Source organism: Vigna radiata, chromosome 8, assembly GCF_000741045.1.
Source record: "Vigna radiata var. radiata cultivar VC1973A chromosome 8, Vradiata_ver6, whole genome shotgun sequence".
Classification (NCBI taxonomy): Eukaryota; Viridiplantae; Streptophyta; class Magnoliopsida; order Fabales; family Fabaceae; genus Vigna; species Vigna radiata.
The window spans coordinates 36,881,404-36,901,090 of NC_028358.1; the positions used below are offsets into that span (position 1 = coordinate 36,881,404).

Sequence of the window (19,687 nt, forward strand, 5' to 3'; positions counted from 1 at the left end):
AATAAACAATGAAATTAAAGTAAACCCAAATACATTAAGTTAAAATAAGAAACTTTAAATAATTTCAATCTTTTTCTCACTTTCGCTTATCTACATTGCATCCGAAATATTTGTGATATTCTTTGTTTCCGTATAGTAAAAGGTCATACAATCATTGCAAGACACAAACAAATAAGTATGGGTAAGTTATCATTAACAAAAACAATAACAATATAATATTTACATAGCAAATAAGCACAACTTAATGACAAACATTCATCTACAACACTATCATTACTAATATCATCATCTGCACATCATGATCATTGTCAACATCCTCATCAGACATATCATGATCATGCCATCAATTTCATCCTTATCAACAGAGTCTCCAACACATTATCTTCATGAACCTCAACATCATCATTAAGGACCTTGGTTTATCTCATGTACCCAACCTCACACACCTATTATACCACACAAGTTCGCTCGAGTGCCCCGCCCTCGCAGCTAAAGGATTGGTTTCCTACTTCGCAAGAACTTACGAGTAAAAACATCGGCACATAATGCACCAGGTACTATACTCAACAACGAGTCAGGGACTAGGCAAACATATTATTTCCCCTACAAAGAAGGTGCAACATTCGAATACTACTCTATTTTCACACAAAAGGCCAAAGAGAACCTCTTTTCCGTATTACACGATTGAAAGTCCAAAATTCAGGATTTACTAAGTACATGAGTTGATACGTCCATTATCTTATAGAGATATCACCAAAAGGTGAAACTTCACCCTTAAAGGTATGTTAGATAATAACCCATTCCATTTATCTTCCCATATTGGTATTAGCATCTCACAATCACACAAAGTCAACCAAACACACACTATATATAGTAAACTAAATACCAAACACACCTCCTTTTCTATCATACACCTCCCAATTATAAAGTTTATCCATATTTTATTGTGAACCCCTGAGTTCCTATGATGTTTTAGGAATCGCTACCCAACTCAAAATTAAGTCAAACAACAACTCAAATATTCAAACATTACTTACTAGAGTCGATAATTTTTGTAAAAACACTATAATTACTCATTAATTATTCCAGCAGTATTTTCAAGATACCTAACTTTTTAGTAAAAGAAAGTTGCTGCAATTTAAGAATCAATACGAACAACTAAACTAATAAGATCATGTTTAACATAAGGAGTTGGTCTCTCACAGCATGACGAACCAAAATTTGAATATACGCTGAAAAATTTGCCCTCATTTAATGACCACCCGTTTCGTAAGTAGAATTATCTCCGAAGAAAAATACTTCTCACAAACCGGAAAAAATATAAGTACTACATTATACTTGCTGGAAGAATGTACTTACTTTCAACAAAAAAAGTTATTCATTTTATCTATTGTTTGTCACTGGCATAGAATAAAATAAATGTCATTTTGTAGATTCATAAAATAAAAGGTGAAGTTTACTATGTTAGAAGTTAACATGATTGGTGCTTATAAGTTAAAAAACAAATACAAGAGTTCACTATAAAAATAGTCCATAAGCTCCACTGCTAATATACACAACAGTCATTTTCATTTGTACACTTGGGAAGGGTATGTCGGTTCAGATATTGAACAATGATCAATAACTGCATACAATTGAAAATTTCTGACAGTATGGAAAAGCATAATGCTACTTATCTATTCTTAAAAAAACCTTCAAATGTCTTTCCTTACTCTTTTACTTTTTGTTTGTGTTTATTCTGTTCATCTATAGTATCTGTGTTACTTACTTATCTCTTCTGGAAATTAAGAACCTTGATACCATATGCAAAAACAAAAAGAAACAGTGTGACAAAAGCAATAAGAGCCGCAACAACAATTCCAAGGAAGTCATAGTCATAATCGAACTCTTTTCGAAGGTATGCTTTTACTGACACAGATTTGGATCCAGGTACCAGAATATTATTAGTTTTGTCTCCCACCTGAGAAGTCACTATGCCATATAAACTCCATGCAGTTGGACATCCCCAGTAATACCACCTCCACCATATTGGAATTTTCTGCAAAAACATGTGAAGCAGCCGATGCTTTTAGTTTCTGTAAGCTGTTATTGAAGTTCTTGTGATTCAGTATAACTAAAATATCAATCAAGTCTCATTCAATATCTCCATAAGTTGGGTGCACAAGTTAATGCTTTTTTTCTTTATCTTCTTTCCCAGAAAGTGATTATTGAAAAGTTTATCCAAGCTGACTTTTAAGAATAGATTGCAAAAGGATTTCAACTAGTACACTCAATGTATCATGTTTGAACTGCATTTGGCGCAGGCCAGTGAACAGTTTATTTAATTATTGTTTGGTATACTTACCGATTTTGGGATAATGAAGCCTGAGAATACGTTCCAAAACACTAGAAAGAAGGCCATAACAATTGCAGCAATTTGAGGGTTTGGTGTTAGAGCTGCAGTCATCATGCCATAAAGAGTGAAGTAGACAAACGAAATGAACATAAAGAAGTAGAACCACAAGAACTTATCAACTTGCCAAAGGAACCCCATCATTGAGAAAAGGATAACACTAAATGTAAATGTCTGTATTCCAACATAAATACATTCCACTGCCACCTGCACCACAATGTTCATAGATATCAGAAATTTGCTCAGTCATTGAGAATTAGTGCGTGTTTGGATAACCACCATAATTGGAAAAGCGGAAGCAACTATTTGTTGCTGTGACTTTTAACGTTGAATTGAAATCAATTATAGAAGAATTGAAATAGTTGGTTCCAGTTTTTGGTTGGTATCAAAACACGCTCATAAACTATCAATTATTTTTGTCTTGTTTTCTGCGAAATGATAGCTGCATTTACCTGACCAATTGCATAAGTTAGAGATGAGTACAATCCAGCTGCCTTTTCACGGTATAAGACTGTTCTTTCTATTGCAACTATGGGTTGCACGCTAGTGGTGTTGGACCCTCCAAGGAAGAAAACAGCAGTAAAGACAGCTCCCATTAGATTCATTAGATCTTGCTCCGTATCTCTGCAGAAAATGTGTTTTATCCTCACTTTAGTCACCTTTCATGATCGTGAAAATAGACATGGTTTTTCCCTTTGATCATGTTGATAAAATACATTGCAATGACTTTTTTTTTTTAAACAAACTGAGATAAGAAAGAGTTATTGTGGTGGTTGTGCACTATGCCATCTGTTGCATTAAGTGACAAGATATTGATGATTCCTACAAATATTTCAACACGACCTATTTTCTTCCTGATTTTAAAATTAGGATAGGAAGTATCATCCACTATGAACAAAGCTTTAAATTGTTCTATTGGTCTCTAACCAGGAATGTATGATCATTTGATCTCACTTGATTCATGGGTTATCCTATCAAAAGTTAATCCATGTTTTCTGTAAGCACAATACATAGCAGAACATGAGGACTTACATTTTCTTTCCTTTTTTCCAGAAAACGAGTCCAAAAATAACACCTATAGTTATTGACATGAAGAGCCGGATTGCATTATACTGAGGATTCCTCCAGTAGGACAAGTTCTGTTTCCAGAAGCAAGCTATACATTGAGTAACGAAGGATTGGGAGTATTTATTAGGGAAATCAAGCTCTTTTGTTCCCTCTGAAGGTGTGCTTAGCTCTTTAATAAGTTCTCGATTCCTCCTGCAAATAGTTGAAGTCAGAAAGAAAAGAGAAGACCATGTATAATTTCAGATTAAAAAAGTGAAACAGTGACAGTACTCTGGGAATACAATTTCAATTAATACTTAACTGATACAATTCTGACTTCTTGTACAGTTCTGCAAAGTCTACACCGAGCTGACTCTCAACTGCTGGTGAACTGATCTCCAAAGCCCAAGTTGCAGGATTATAACCTTCTTTAATTTTAGGAACTCCAGGAATAGCCTGCAAATAGTATACAAGATTATTTACTTTGAGAATCTATACATTTTGCTGTGTAGAAGTCATATTCACCTCAAAGTACTCTATAAGCTTCTGAGATTGTTGACCTAAGGGACCATTATATATGAGTTGTCCTCCTCTTTTCATCAAAAGCAGCTGAAGAGAAGGTTAAGTTAATATAGCAATGTGCCTTATAATTAACATAGAAATAATAATTTCATCTTCTAAATATTTGGAAGTTGTACCTCATCGAAAGCTTCGAATAAGTCAATGCTTGGTTGATGAATTGTGCAGACGATAGTTCTACCTGTATCCGCTGTATTTCTGACAGTGCGCATGACAATTGCTGCAGCTCTAGCATCAAGACCAGACGTTGGCTCGTCCATAAAGATGATGGAAGGATTGGCAACTAATTCTACAGCAATGGTGAGTCTCTTTCTTTGTTCAGTTGATAAACCATCAATCCCAGGAAGACCTACTAGAAAATTTCTCACTGGATGTAGCTCAACAAGGTTCATAACTTCTTCCACAAACATCTGCGAGAAGAAATACTGTTTAAGAATAATTCTTTGTAACAGTTACATCAACGAAGATAATATTAGTAAATAAAGCACTGCTCCAGGATTGAAAGATCAGTCGAATGGTATGACCAATGGCAAAATGTTGGAAACTTGGGCCAATGGTTTTTATTCTATGATCCTAAAGGAGAACGAGTTCATAAAAACAAAGGTTACTCTCAAGTTGGAGTATGGAGATTAGGAATATATAACGATTTATATATAGAGAGAGAAATCATGAGACACACCTTCCTTGTTTTACTGTTGACCTCCTTGCCAAGACGCAACCAAGCAGAAAACATAACAGATTCGTGCACTGTGATATTTGGAGAGTGGATATCATTCTGCTCACAATATCCACTAATCCGAGCAAAAGTTGCTTGCTTTTTTGGGTAACCAGATATTTTGATGCTTCCTTCAATATAACCACCAGTTTTTCTTCCAGCTAGAACATCCATCAATGTGGTTTTTCCAGCACCAGTTACACCTATTAATGCCGTTAGTACTCCAGGCCTGAAAGCACCACTGACATCTCTTAGTAGTTGAAGTCGACTCCCTTCAATTCCGTGTTTTTCCATTTCCTGATATGAACAAAAGTGTTAACATATTGTACACTGGAAGATTAACACAAATGTAGAAGTAGTTGATGAACACAGATATTTGTCAAAAGTAGGAAAAGAGTAGTGAGAAACAATGCTGAAGCGAATGACAGTTGGAGATTAAACTTGGACTGAGTGTGTAGAATTTACGGTTGGCATTTTGATGTAGTAATTCACGTGATCAAAGGCAATCGATAGAGGCCTAAAGGGTAACACCATTCCCCTCTTGGTTGTTAAAGTGTCTTCTTCAGGAGTTGAATTCTCTCGGCTGTTTTTTTCTGCCATATCAATATCCAACCATTTAGTTTGTATTGAAAAGAAATACATTATAATAGCAGACAGACATTTGGTGTAAATAAAAATTGAGTATGAAATTAAAATCGAAAACATGACAAAATCCTAGCAAAGCTCAGATAGAAAATTCATTTCAAATCATGCAGGACAAAGTACTCATTGTGATGAAAGTTATGAAACCAAGAAACTTGGTGGTGTTGAACGTTGCAGCAAGAAAGTTTATGAAAACAGAAAATAAAAAGGAAAACAATAAAAGGTATTATTTCCTGTACAAACACTGAATAACAGGAAACGAAGCAGAAACTGAAACTAGAAAATATTCTCTCAAATTTTACAATATATGCTAAGAAAGAAAAAGGTAAGATTTAGTTCTTTCAAATATGATTTACCGGCTGAAATGGAACTCCTTTCTTCAGTTCCCTTTTTCTCGATTTGCTCCTCTATAAAAATAGATTTAGAATCTCCATATGCTGGTATTCAAGATGTTGTCAGAGACAGTTTTATGGCAGTAGGAGAAACAAGCAGCAGTAGAGAACTTACGATTCAGAAACGTCAAAGCAATTATGAAACAAATGTTGAAAAGCAGAGAAAAGCCTAGAAGAGCACCAATACAAATCCAGTACCAATATTCTTCAGTATACATGCTTCTAACCTTGAGAAGGGCTTTCCCAACTGTACGCCCAGGAATTCTTCTGTCCACGTTGGGCTGGAAAGTAGATAAATGAATTCAGTTTTCAAAAGAAATTGTAAAAGAGAAAAATTATCCGCATGTTTAAAGATCTTACAGCACTCCATCTCGGGGCAAGGAATTCATTGATAGCAATGGCATTCTGACCATACATCATAGGAGACACATAATAGCCCCATTTCATCCAGGGTTCAAGGTCATCTGTAAAGGAAATTATTCAAGTTGCATGAACCATTCTTCTTGACACAGTTACTTGTGTGAATGATATAGTGCTTTCCGTCATGCATAATTCCATTTTCATTTTAGTAGTTGAGTAGAGAACGCAGAAGAATAATGAGGCTCACCTTTGGCAATAATGAACCCACCAAGAACATAAATGAGCAGCAGTACAAAGAAACCAAACGTGTTTGCCACAACCTGTGTTCTCCCAACAGCAGCAATGAATCGGAACAGTGAGATACCCATTTGATGGACGCAGACAAATGCTAAGAACTGACCAAAAAATCTGCAATAATTGCTTAGTTTTATTACTGAAGACAGTTAACTTCTGGCTACTTGCAAGTCAATAAAACAAATGAACATGGAAAGTGTGCAATTAATTACACTTTCAGAAGAATACTCCCTGATTACAAAACTGTTTATAAAAAGTCATTCTGCAGCATGCACCAAATAGTACCATGAAAGATCGCGGGGTAATTTAATACCCATTGATGTGGCTTAGATTTTTCTAAAACACACGCACACATATATAGATAACAAATCATAAACACGCCATGATTCAATTAACAATTTTCATCCAAGGAATGAAAACAAATTATAGTAGATCTACATGTAGCAGTATAAACTTCTGGAATGGTTGATTCTTTTACATGAATTAGCATACTTTCATACCTACTTGCAGCTGGAGCATACCCTACGGTGTAGTAAGTAAGGACAACCCATAATCCGGACTCTACAATAGAGAGAGGAATTCGAAAGATCCATATGGGAAGTGCAAAAGCCCATGCTGGATAAAACAGTGAATCTCTTTGCTTGAAGAAAACCGGAAGTCTAAAAATAGTCATTGCAAGCTCAGCCATTCCATTGAACATTATGTTTGTGAGGCTAAAGAACAGTGCACCATAGTATTTTCCCCCATCCTCAAGGTGACCACTTCTCATCTGTGTCCTAAAAAACACTGTCATAGTAATCAATGACATTATCGTAATCTGAGTAGTTTTAAATATGTATAGAAAAGCACTGCGCTTCATCAGTAGCCACTCTCTTGCAAAGCATGCCTTCAAGAGTTCTAGTTTTGAGATCCCATATTTATCTTTAACCAAAGCAGCTGGGTGAGTTTTGGCACGGTCATAAGGAACCTGAAGTTCTTGGGAAAGTTGTTGGCCAATGCCAAAATTGTTGAAGTGAGCTACAAACTCAGGAACGCTGACATAATGGTAAGGCTTGTCCCTTGCGAACCAGTATTGCTCTTGGTCCTTTCTGGAAGTAACCTCCTGTAAGAAGTCTGCAACACCTTTCCTTTCCGGGCATTTGAAGCCCACACTCTCGAAAAAGCTGAGAACACTCTCACGTGGACCTTGATAGACAATGTGACCTTCTGAAAGCAAGATTATGTCATCAAAAAGGTTAAATGCTTCTGGTGCAGGCTGTAAAAGAGAGATTATCATTGTTACATCCATGACATGCACTAACTGCTTCAAGAACTTGACTATTTGGAAGGTTGTGGAACTATCCAATCCAGTTGAAATCTCATCCATTAAGAACACTTTTGCAGGTCCCACCAACATCTCACCTGCATCCATGATATGAAAGCTGAGCATTGAACAAACACGTGATTTTGAAATGGAAAGAAGTAATTGAAGGAGACTATCATCTTCTCTTGAGTAAGATAAAATTTTCTTATAATTTTTTCCCATACCAGTAGTTAACCTCTTTTTCTCTCCACCAGATATTCCCCTCCTCATCTCATCTCCCACCAAAGTATCAGCACATATTTCCAATCCAAGAACCTGAGTTCATTGTCTTTGATATGTCAGATGGCAAGAAATCTGATATGGCGACGCAAAACACAGTGATCAAATAGAAATAGAGGAACCAAACCTTGAGAACATAATCTGTAATGAGACTTGTTTCTTGACCTTCCACTGCTGTGGCTTTCATGAAGGCATCTATCTCTGGATCTGGTTTAAATCCGGCCTGTTTTTCTCGCTTTATCAATTCTAGTAGTAGCTCATGCCGTGTTCCAACTCCCAAGCAGCGTCCAGAAAAATCCAGCGTTTCTCTTACTGTCATCTCTCCATGATGAACATTATGCTGACTAATATAAGCACATGTTCTTTGAGGAACAAATTCTGATAACTCATGACCACAGTAAGTGACTCTTCCGGAAACCTGTTGATGAACAAATTTGATGATGCCATTGTCAAAACTTGGATTTTTTACTGTTTATTTACCTGACTTCTTTATCTATGATCCATAGGTGAGAAGAAGTACAATATATAATCACAGTTCTGGGAAACCAATCATATTCATCGTGTAAGAAATAATGCAGATATAAATATAGAATAATGAGCACACAATTTTAACAATGAAAATCCTTAAAAACAAGACAAGGCACTGTCCAGTTTATTAATGATGGAGCAAGAGGATGGCCAACCCTTAAATCCCTGTCCAGTTTCCCAGCAAGTGCTTGCAACAGTGTAGTTTTTCCTGATCTTGGGGGCCCCAAAAGCAAGGTCAATCTGGAGAGTGTTTGAGAAAGTTTATACAGAGAAAAAGCATAAAAAATAACAATAAGAAGTTAGCAACATAGTTTGTGTATTTTTCTAAAAGCATTTCTTTGATTTGAAACAGAAAGGGACACATTTTCCTATAGAAAATAATTTTGTGCAGACTTCAACAGGATCAACGACAACAAAATCTGTTATTCAACTGTGATCGCAATTCTATCAAAAGCCTTTTTTTTTTGTTTTGTTTTTCTCATTTGATATAAGGTGAGGTTCAATTGAGACTAAGATCCTGCTACTACAAAACAATCTTAAGGCCACATATCCAATTTATACTCTTTTCTAAGTTTGAGAAAATGTACTCTGCAACACTGATTCAACTTGTGTGAAGTACCTTGCAGGCTTGACAATTCCACTAACACCTTGGAGTATCTTGATAACTTTTTTCTTTGATGGAAGAAGATTAACTGATTCAAGAACTCTCTGTTTGCAACAAACCAAAAAGAATGCTTTAAAAGACTTCAAATCAAACAACTAAGTTTAATGGACTTCAAAGAAGAATGTTGAGTATGGCTACTGATATAAATAAATTACCTTATACAAAGTTAGAAAATAAACATTTAAAGAAATTATCTTCAAGTTTATAACACATTAATTTTATTTTATTTTAAAGTTAATTTAGTTTTTTCTTATAATTTAGTTTTCTTTAAAAATCTGTATTTTTCCTTAAGAGACCCACACTGTTTTTTCATTATCTCAAATTTTTTTTTTTAAATCAGTTTGTGATAATATAGAGGTAACACCATTGGCAATGAAAACATTTTTTATTACTTTTTTTTTTCTCTTATAATACGTAATTTTATCTCTTATATAAATAAATCTATTTTTGTCCAGAAAATATATAAAAATATTCACAAAATGAATATAAATCTGACTTAAAATCTATAGTTTAATAAACTTGCTCATAAAATTTTATTGTCCATGACCTTTAAGAAAGTTAATATAAAAAAAACCATATAAAGTGTTGAACACAGTAAATGTAATTGGATAGAAATCCTAAGCAGGAAAAAATATTCTTAAATTTATCCTTACTTTGCTATTAGCAGTTAAAATATTTACTTCTCATATAACATAAACAAATCTGTAACAAAAAAAAAATATTTTGGACAAAAATTAAAGTTTCTTTCTTGAATTTTATTTATTTTTTCTATCGCTCTTATTTTGTTATGATATTTGTCTAGTGTGTATAAAAGCGATGCAGGTAGGTGTTATGAGAGTGGATCCCATTAAAAGAGAGTTGAAGATCAAAGTTAGGAACATGTAATCTTCAACTATTTAAAACTATACACAACCAACCTCAACTACTTTTTCTTAGCTTTCTATTTTCTTTCTCCACACAAAAAAAAAAAAAAAAAAAAAAATATATATATATATATATATATATATATATATATATATATATATATATATATGTTTTTAGTCCCTATACTTTGGGGCGATTTTAGTTTTAGTCTATTTTCAAACTAAGGTACAATTTAGTCTTCAACTTTAGAAAACTCTGGTTTTAGTCATTTTTACCAATTTTTTTTAATTTTATTTGTTGTTTCAAGCACGTTTCTCAGTTAACATTGAAGCAAAAATGTGTCAAACAGTGTAAACAATCCAAATGCTATAATGAAACGTGGTTGAAACAACAAATAAAGTTAAAAAAATTTGGTAAAAATGACTAAAACGAGAGTTTTCTAAAGTTGAAGGACTAAATTGTACCTTAATTTGAAAATGAACTAAAACCAAAATCGTCCCAAAGTACAGGGACTAAAAACATATTTAACCCTATATATATATATATTTAACTTTTTTAGTTAAAGATTAAAACAAAATGGATAATGATACTTAGACTATTTTTTTTTTTTTTTACAATATTTGAACATCAGTGTCATTATGTGATTGATCTAAAATTACTCCACAATTAATAATAATAATCATAAGCAATATTATGATCCAAAATGACACGTAAATAATATTCAAATATTATAAAATAATATTGTTTAAGTATAATTGTGCAAAGAAAATATCATATGAACTATTAACAGTTGCTTCACTTTTATTATTTAACATGTGATGATTTAATAGATGTTAAAGGGTATAAATTACGTGCATACTATTTTTTTTTTATCTAAAATTATCTAATTAGTTTGGATTGATAAATCTATGAATCCAATTGGTTGATTGTGTGTTATACTATATAAAGTTATTATTTATATTATTTTAGGAAAAATATTAGATTATTGGTAATAACAGGTAAAACCCAACCCAACATCTTAAGTCTCCTTTAAAGTTTTTTTTTTCACAAACATTGACACTCATCCATATATATATATATATATTTAAGTAGCGTTTGTTTCTTGATTTTCTCAAACAGTCCACACATTTTATTTAGGCTTACGTGTTTAGTATTTAGACAGCAAGATTTTTATTTTTAATATTTTGTGATTGAAAGAATTTGTTTATCTATAATTTATTTATATAAAAAGATATTTATTCTGTATAATTTTCAAGTTAAAAAAATAGTTGATGAAGAAAAAGAAACAAATTCCTTAAATTTGTAAAAATATAATAATTTAATTAAAAAAATTAAAGATTATATATTTTTAGTTTGATTCGTGTTAAACATATCTTTTTAATGTTTTTAAACTTATGTTAGATATTATTATGTGTTTAAATTAATGAATTTTAAGCATTATATTATCATATTTTTAAATAGAAAGATTAATGTTTTACTTCATTGTCTTGGATTTTTCCTAACTTAATACCATTATTTGTTAGTTGATGAAATTTGTGTAAATATTTTATGAGTTAATAAATAAACTAAAAAGAAAGTCTTTACTGAAGAGATGTTTGTTATGTGATATCAAAGAATTACATATATTTTCCAAATCAATTTAAAATTTTCAGTTGATTATAATGTTATCACACTAAACATTTTGTTTGACAGAGAGAATAGAAACAGAAATAGAAATAAAAGATATATAGATGAAAATAAATGAAAAACGTCTTTAAAAAAAAAGAAAAAAAAATAAAAGAGTACTGATAAGTCACACCACTTTTAAATTTATTTTTTCAAACTTACCTCCATCAATTATTCCTATTTATTTTTCTTTTCACCCAGTTATTCATTTTTCATTACCCAGATAAATGCATTTGAATACAAAAAAGAAACTCTCTTTTCATATATTTAAATATAACATCCTGACCCTTAATGTTTAGATATATGTTAAAATTAATGAAATTTCTTTAAAACAATATTAAAAACACGATTCTAATTTTTTTTTTCAGAGGTAATATATTATACAGATTATTAAATGAAACTTTAATTTTAGTTAATAAATCCTAAATTTATATGTGTCAGATGAAAAAAAAAAACTTCTTCAGCAAGGGAAATGTAAAACTACAAAATTAGAACATTATCATTTAATGACATGACTCTAGCAAGGGAATTTGTTGCAAATCATTTAGCTAAGAGGAAAAGAAAAACCAAACACAACATTATCAGCTTCTTGTCAGAACCAATAATTCAAATCTATAATGCTTGCCGACATGGTCTTTCACGACAAAATTCTTGCACTAGATATTATTAAGAACATGTCTTGTTTTTGTTTCTGTTCTTTTCTATAAAATAAAATTAATTAAGAGTGCTAAAAAAATTTCTGTTCCTTTAAGAAAATACAATTAGAAGAAGGTATTATTATGATCACATCATATCTGTTGAATCCGAATTTATTACTCTATCTTGGTAGTTGGTAATGAATGCCCTCATAATAGATCTATACGGTCTAAAAAAACCATGTTCTTTTTTATGAATCCTTGAACGTATGATTGGTTTTAAAATCTAATTAGAATTTTATTCCCTTAAATAGTTTTATTAAAAAAATTTAATATGTTAAATGGTTTTCTTAATCAGTCTTAATGATTTACCTTATGAAAATAAAATTGAAAGATTGTATTGTAAAAAGTATTTATATACGTAAAAGTACTATCTAAAATATTTCTAATGAAACCTTTTTACTTAATTCATCAATTGATGTTATATATACTTTTATAATATACAATTAGTTCAATAGTATCTTTCCGTATTCAGTTTTTTTTAATTCTTTATTTTTATTGAGAGGAAGGAAACAAAATTTTGATGCTGTGATTTTATTGTAAGACAACTTTCAGAAAAGAGTAAAATCATGTCAATTAGTTTATTTTTTGTACGTGATGTCAGATTTGCAGTGAGTAAAATCATTCTCAGAAAAAAAAAATAAGTGTGTTAAAAACAAAGTATATCAAAGCATTTTTTAGTATTTTATGATAGTATTACCAACGTATTGAAGATAATTGATAAAAAAAACATTAAAATTAAATAAAATATTATCTATAATCATTTGTAAATTTTGTTCATCAATTCTTTAATCTAATGCTTTTATCTTAAGATCTTATTAACTATTATCCGACGTCACAACTATTGGTTAAATTAAAGGATTAGAAATCATATAAAAGCGTATTTAAAAATTATATTTAAAATCATTTTACCATTGAATTGTTTCTTTGTACATATTATTTTTATATTTTAAAAAATTGCCATATTTCTAAAAAATACTTTGCTTCATCATTTTTTTAATGATGTCGTTATATAAATTAAACTACTATTATGATAAAATGTGTCAAAAAAAATAGATGATAAAATGTCTAAACGTTGAAATTTTCGTAATAAAATGTATTGAAAAACTCATAATAAATTTGAAAAGCATGAATAGAAAATTTTTCAATCTGATAATAATTGTTGAGCAATAAAATGTATAATAAACCGAAATTACAAAAATAAGTTTTCAAGTATCTCAGTAAAAAATATCTTTAACTTTACAACCATATTATCGACAATATAGGAACACTATTTGTTATATTAATTGAGAAACATTATGTCCACATTATTAAATGTTATAATTACTCCCTTGTTCCTATATTGTTTATCACTTTAAGAATTTTAGTTTATTTAAAAGAATTATGACACAAAAATAAACCAAAAAACGTAAATTGATTTTATTGACATTGCTGTTTATTTATTTAAACAATCTAACTCATAAATATTTAACTAATTTGTAACTATATTCCGTCTCTTTTAATAAAACATTCGAGTTAAAAAATTACTATTAATTGGTATAGTTAATATTAACTAGACATTAATTAATAGTTAAGGAACCGGTGTATTTAGGTTTAGGGTTTGACTATTTATTTTGTTAGTTTTACGTGTTCTTAATTAAAACATAAAAAAAAAAAATACACATTTTTATGAATATTGTTTCTTTATTTTATAAACTTAATTCTTTGATATTAATAGAAAAAATATATTAAAATTAAATTTTTAGTAAGTTATTAATATATTTTAAATCATTTAATTAAATTCTTCAATTTGAGTTAATGTCATACGGAGTTGTGAAATGCATTAGCTAAAGGTGGAAAGTTGGTTAGCCTGACCTAATTTGAATTTTATTCGTAATTATATATTTTATGATTCAACGACTTGCTCCATACGCTAGTATCAAAACTATAAGGGAAGAAACAATATACCTCCATGACATTCATGGTGGAGTTCACCAAGGTTGGCAGTGCTCTGCTTCCATTAAATGCATCTCCTTCCACAAACAAATCTTCAAATCGGACTTCAACTTTTGGAATCTCTATACCCACCCTGATCAACACAAAAATTTTAACATGAAACTTGGTAAAAAAAAAAAAAAGTGAATAAAGAAACACCTTCTTATGTCGGTGAAATGATAAAGAAAATAATAGAAGCTGACTACCTATCAATCCTCTCCCTCATGCGACGGAGAAACCTCTCGTTGTCTTGTTCAACGGTGGTCAGAATGGCATGGAGGAGTTTCTTCTTGTTCTGAAAACCTAGGTTGGATATATCGACCTCTTCATAATCGAAGGTTCCGGTCTCTTCTAAGACCCTTTTGACGAGGCTTTTCCTTACCCTTTCAAATGTTGGAAGCCTCTCTATGGCTGCCCACTTGAGCTCTTCTTCATCATCGTCGTGATGATCCACTCTTGTGCTTCTGTCAAAGACATCACCGCCATGTCCAGCACCCCACACCTCAGAAACACCAGCTGACACCCAGCTTCTTCTGCTCAGAGATCCTATGCTCATCCTCAAGCTGCTCGCTGACCGCACCACCTCATCTGCATCCACCCCTTCCTCCATCTCTGTGAGCTTTCACCGATAGATAGAGTGAAAGTGATAGTCCTTGTGAGTGGGAAGCCAAAATGATGGGAAATTTTTTTTAGCCCCAAATCATTTATTTGTGAGTGAATTTTAAAAGCTTCCACTGGATTGCTTCAAACCAACCCTTTTGATTGCTCAGTTGCTATCAATGGCAATCAACCTTTTTTTTTTTTTTTTTTTATATATGTACTTATTTTCAAAATATGTGTGTGGGGCCTTCACTTTATGCTTTTTTTGTTCATTTTGTCAAGGGAAGTTTCCTTACCAAATATATTTTCCATTTTTGCTTTTAATTTATTTATTTTCAAAGCCAGAAGAAGGAAGAAAATGTTTCTTACATAAACTATTTTAAATATGAAATAAAATAGATGAGTATCAAATGATATTTTTTATTCAAAATAAAACCAAAAATATATTTTGACTTCAAAATTATGTCTTTACATTGCTGATTATTAAAAATTATGCTTTTCAAGTACAACAACACCCTGTTCCTTTTATACGAGTAATTATTAGGTAGCGCTAAATAATGTAATTTTTAATTAATAATCACATGCACATAATTAAAGATTAATTAAGTTTTTAAATCTTTGACAAATTTAAATATTTTCAAGTAAATTTTTAGTTTGTTTATTAAATATTCAAAAAATTTATATTTTTTAATTCAATTTTATAATTTCTTTCAATCAGATATGTAACTATTAACTTATTAACTTGTTCTTCATGTTATAATTTGTTTCTCTTCGTATGTTAAAAAGCATGATATTTTATTACTTAATATAAAACGATATTGAGTAATGAAAGTCATTTTATATTAATTAAAAAATTCTATATATTTTAATAACAAAAAATAAAACTATAAGACTTAATTAAAAATATATAAAATTTGATTATTCAATAAACTAAAAGAAATTAATAGAAACTGAATTAAAAATATTTAAATATATGGTAAAAAGTTTAAATTTTATTAACTAATAATCAAATATCAACATTTTTGAAATAAAAAAGTAAAGTATTATGATATGAATATAATCCTGATATCTATCAAATAATTTTTGCACACAGTTCCATAGGCAGATAGATCACAAGTGGTATTAGTAACTATAGAGAAGTTTTCTTCAACGAAACTTCTTCAGTTTGTCCATACAAAGCTAAAATAAGTGGTCCCGTAACCTTATACTTGACTAGTTTCTATATTTTAAGATACCATAATAAACAAATACAGTGAAATGTCATGAAACTAATAAACAACATTTATTTTTATAAATGATATTTTACTGTAAATTTTATCTTCAATATAATATAAATAAATTTATTATTTTTGTTTTTTATTTTAAAATTATTTTTTTAATTTCAATAATTAGCACTATAAAATTATAAAAATTATCTATTTTCATATTTTTTTTATAAACTTAATAACAAAAATGAGTTTTTGTCTTTTTCATTATTAATAGAGAAAAGTAGACCCAGATATATATTTTCAGTTGTTAGTATAAAGAAATTAAGGTTAAGGGTTGAGCTCTGAAAGCTACATCCAGAGAAATCCTTACTGACTTGTTATTACTATGCATGTCCCACGTACAATCTATTTAATCCTGTTAGGTAAACAAGATGAACAAGTCCTACTCTGTGACATCACATGACACCAAATTAAAGTTAAGCTTCTTTTATAATAAAAGTAAGAGAATAAATTACACTAAGCACGACAAATACTCTAAGTTACTATAGTTTTAGTCTTTTTTACCAAATTTTTTTAACTTTATTTGTTGTTTCAAGCACGTTAAATTATAGCATTTGCAATGTTTACACATTTTGACACGTTTTTGCTTCAATGTTAACTGAGAAACGCGTTTGAAACAGCAAATAAAGTTAAAAAAAATTGATAAAAAGGACTAATACCAGAGTTTTCTAAAGTTGAAGGACTAAATTGTACTATAGTTTGAAGGAGGGACTAAACACAAAAACGACCAATAATTGGGGGACGAAAAACATATTTAACCCTTGTTTTTTTTTTTCTTTAAAAAAGTATTAATGTGTCCATATCCTAAGAAGAAGATTACGGTATACAATTTCACAGAACTAAGAAAGATTACCGTTATTTAATTTAAATGTTTAGACGTTTATATTTAATGAATAAAGTTAATCACTTGTTTATATTTAAATTTTTTAGTCGTTTTTATTTTTATATTTAGAAATCTAAAACTAATGTGTGTCTAAGTTGAACAAAAACAAATGTCATGTGTATTGAATAGGAAAAAAATAAAATAAAAAGAAATTAACTTGAAACTTTGTGTCACGAGGATTAGATTAAAAATTTAGAAAAATTTAAAGGTGTAGGAAAAAGGGTTGGATTGCAGAAACAAACACTCTTGATTGAATCAAACTTTAAACTAAATTCAATTGTTAATTTTAATAAAATGAAAAAAGTGATATTAACATTCTCATGTGATAAATCCATGTAAAGAGAAAAAGTCAACCCTAACAACAAATTATAATTCATTTTGTGTCGGCCATAGGATCCACCTTCTACCACTGTAAGCAAAGTCAATTTGGAAACTAGCCCTAGCACTATAATACAAAGAAGTATTTATTAATGTTAATGGAGGGAGAAGACGAGATTTCACCAACAGAATCATTAAGGCATTCGTTTTTTTCTTCACTGTATAACATAATATCTCAAGATCAAAATTTTAAGGCTGAAATTCCTTTTGTCTTATTTGTTTGAAAATTTTAATTTGATATGTAATTTTTATTTAGTCTAGTTAAGTATTTAGTTTCTAAAAATGATATAATTAGGTTATTTATATTAGATTGATGTTAATGTTGTATTGATATATGTCTTGTATTTTAATATTTTTTAATTACTCTTTTTTAAGTTTTGTCACATATCATGTCATTAAAATTTTGATTTAATTTAGTTCTAATCTTTTTTCTTAATTAAGCAATGTTGTTCTTTTTCTGGGATCAAATTAGTAATTTATTTCCGTTACAACTTATATATACATATATTAACTTTTTTTTTTTCATTCATACATCAAATCACTCCATCTAAATATTCAAATTAATTTTATTTATCAATTTAAATGTAAAAAATACCTATTTTCAACTTATAATTTTTTTAAATATTAAAAATTTAAATATAAAAGGAAACTTGTAAATTTTTATTTAACATATTTTACATCTACCTTAACTTACTTAAAAATTACAAGTGTTACTTTATATTTACATTTTTAATATTTTAAAAAATTATAACTTTAAAATGGGGATTTTTATTGAAATTAAAAATTTTAAAAATAAAATTAATTTAAATATTTAAGTTTAGTGATTTCATATATAAATTTTAAAAAGTTATTTTAACATGTATAAATTGTAATCGATCAATGTGATTGGTAAGTGTTGGTCCAAGTGTGATTTTTCCAAAGGTGATTGGTCCAAGAGTGATCAACCCATGGGTTAAGGTAATTGGTCCAAGGGTGATTGGTCAAGATGATCGACCTAAGAATATACTAGTTATTCTGCTAGTGAGTATGAATAATCGAGTTGATTAGTTCATTAGTCAACCTGACTTATTAACAAAAAAAGTATGTACCATATAGACAATAAGTTAACAAGAAAATTCACTTATATATTAAAACGCATAAAAAGGTAACTCTAATATGTCTTTCTAAGACTAGAGGTTTCTTTGGAGCTACTACAAAAGGTAAGGGCAAATAAACTCATTCTTGAAACATCACTGAATTGTTCACAACATTTGTTTGCCATGTGCTTTCCAAGAAAGGAGTTATGATGTCTTCCATGAAAGGAGTTAGGATGAAATTATTGAATTTTGTTTTTCATATACAACAATAAAACAGGAAAGTGAGAAAAATATCATGTAAAATCACAACATATCAAATTAGACATAAACACTCTTTTAAATTCATATATTCTCCTTTTATCATACTTTATAAATATTTGAATTAATTTTATAGTGACTAGTCGAGATAAATGAGTTATACCATACCTATAAAATAATTTAAGAACATCTCGTTTAAATTAAAATTTACTCATTTAAATCCTTGATTACACCTCCAACTACAACATCAAATATTTATTTGTTATAAATTTGATCTTCTTATAACTATTATTATCATTATATCTATTTGCTATACACAAATATATATTATAAACCAAACAATATAATAGAGTAAAGAATGATGTGTAACTAAAGACAAATATAATTAAATAATTAGGATAAGTACATCATGTCAATAAAATAAAAAAGATTAATAGGTAGCTAGAGGTAAATCTAAATAAATAAAAAGATTAATCCGTAACTTGAGGTAAATATTAAAAAGTAAAAAGGATTTGTATGTAAAAGGATAAGTTCTTATCTCTTAAATCTTTTTATAATAATACTATTAAGTTTATTGCTTTATTAATTTATTTATATATATAGAACCAAAAATATCAAATATATATATATATATATATATATATATATATATATATATATATATATATATATTACTAGGTCCGTTGCATGTCTCTCAAAGAATAAAGAAGTCATGATTTTTAATTAGTGTTCTCATTAATATCAATAATTTGGCGAGTTTTAGTTCTCTTTTAAATTTCTTAGTGAAAGAAATTTACCTTTTCGACATAAAGTACTAAAATTGTTGGTATG

The 19,687-nt window shown here is 29.6% G+C and overlaps 1 protein-coding gene across 1 annotated transcript; it reads right to left on the reverse strand.

Moving 5' to 3' along the window:
* Positions 1 to 1,514: 1,514 nt before the first annotated feature.
* LOC106771981 (pleiotropic drug resistance protein 2) lies at positions 1,515 to 15,164 on the reverse strand. Its single transcript, XM_014658073.2, has 20 exons — positions 14,600 to 15,164; positions 14,367 to 14,487; positions 9,151 to 9,239; positions 8,687 to 8,771; positions 8,131 to 8,421; positions 7,949 to 8,039; positions 6,922 to 7,822; positions 6,375 to 6,535; positions 6,128 to 6,231; positions 5,883 to 6,048; positions 5,732 to 5,812; positions 5,199 to 5,326; positions 4,698 to 5,030; positions 4,138 to 4,428; positions 3,965 to 4,048; positions 3,762 to 3,895; positions 3,425 to 3,652; positions 2,845 to 3,016; positions 2,345 to 2,599; positions 1,515 to 2,038 (listed from the first exon to the last, which is right to left on the reverse strand). The coding sequence occupies exons 1-20, from the start codon at positions 15,001 to 15,003 to the stop codon at positions 1,769 to 1,771; spliced, it is 4,389 nt and encodes a 1,462-aa protein (XP_014513559.1). The 5' UTR covers positions 15,004 to 15,164; the 3' UTR covers positions 1,515 to 1,768.
* Positions 15,165 to 19,687: the final 4,523 nt, after the last annotated feature.

What these genes read in the sequence shown, in the direction of transcription:
- LOC106771981 (XM_014658073.2), bottom strand. Translation starts at nt 15,003, where the DNA reads ATGGAGGAAGGGGTGGATGCAGATGAGGTGGTGCGGTCAGCGAGCAGC. An exon ending in TATTCGAAGCTTTCGATGAG is followed by an intron (nt 4,049 to 4,137) that starts GTACAACTTCCA and finishes CCTTCTCTTCAG; the next exon opens with CTGCTTTTGATGAAAAGAGG. An exon ending in GCTTCATTATCCCAAAATCG is followed by an intron (nt 2,039 to 2,344) that starts GTAAGTATACCA and finishes ATGTTTTTGCAG; the next exon opens with AAAATTCCAATATGGTGGAG.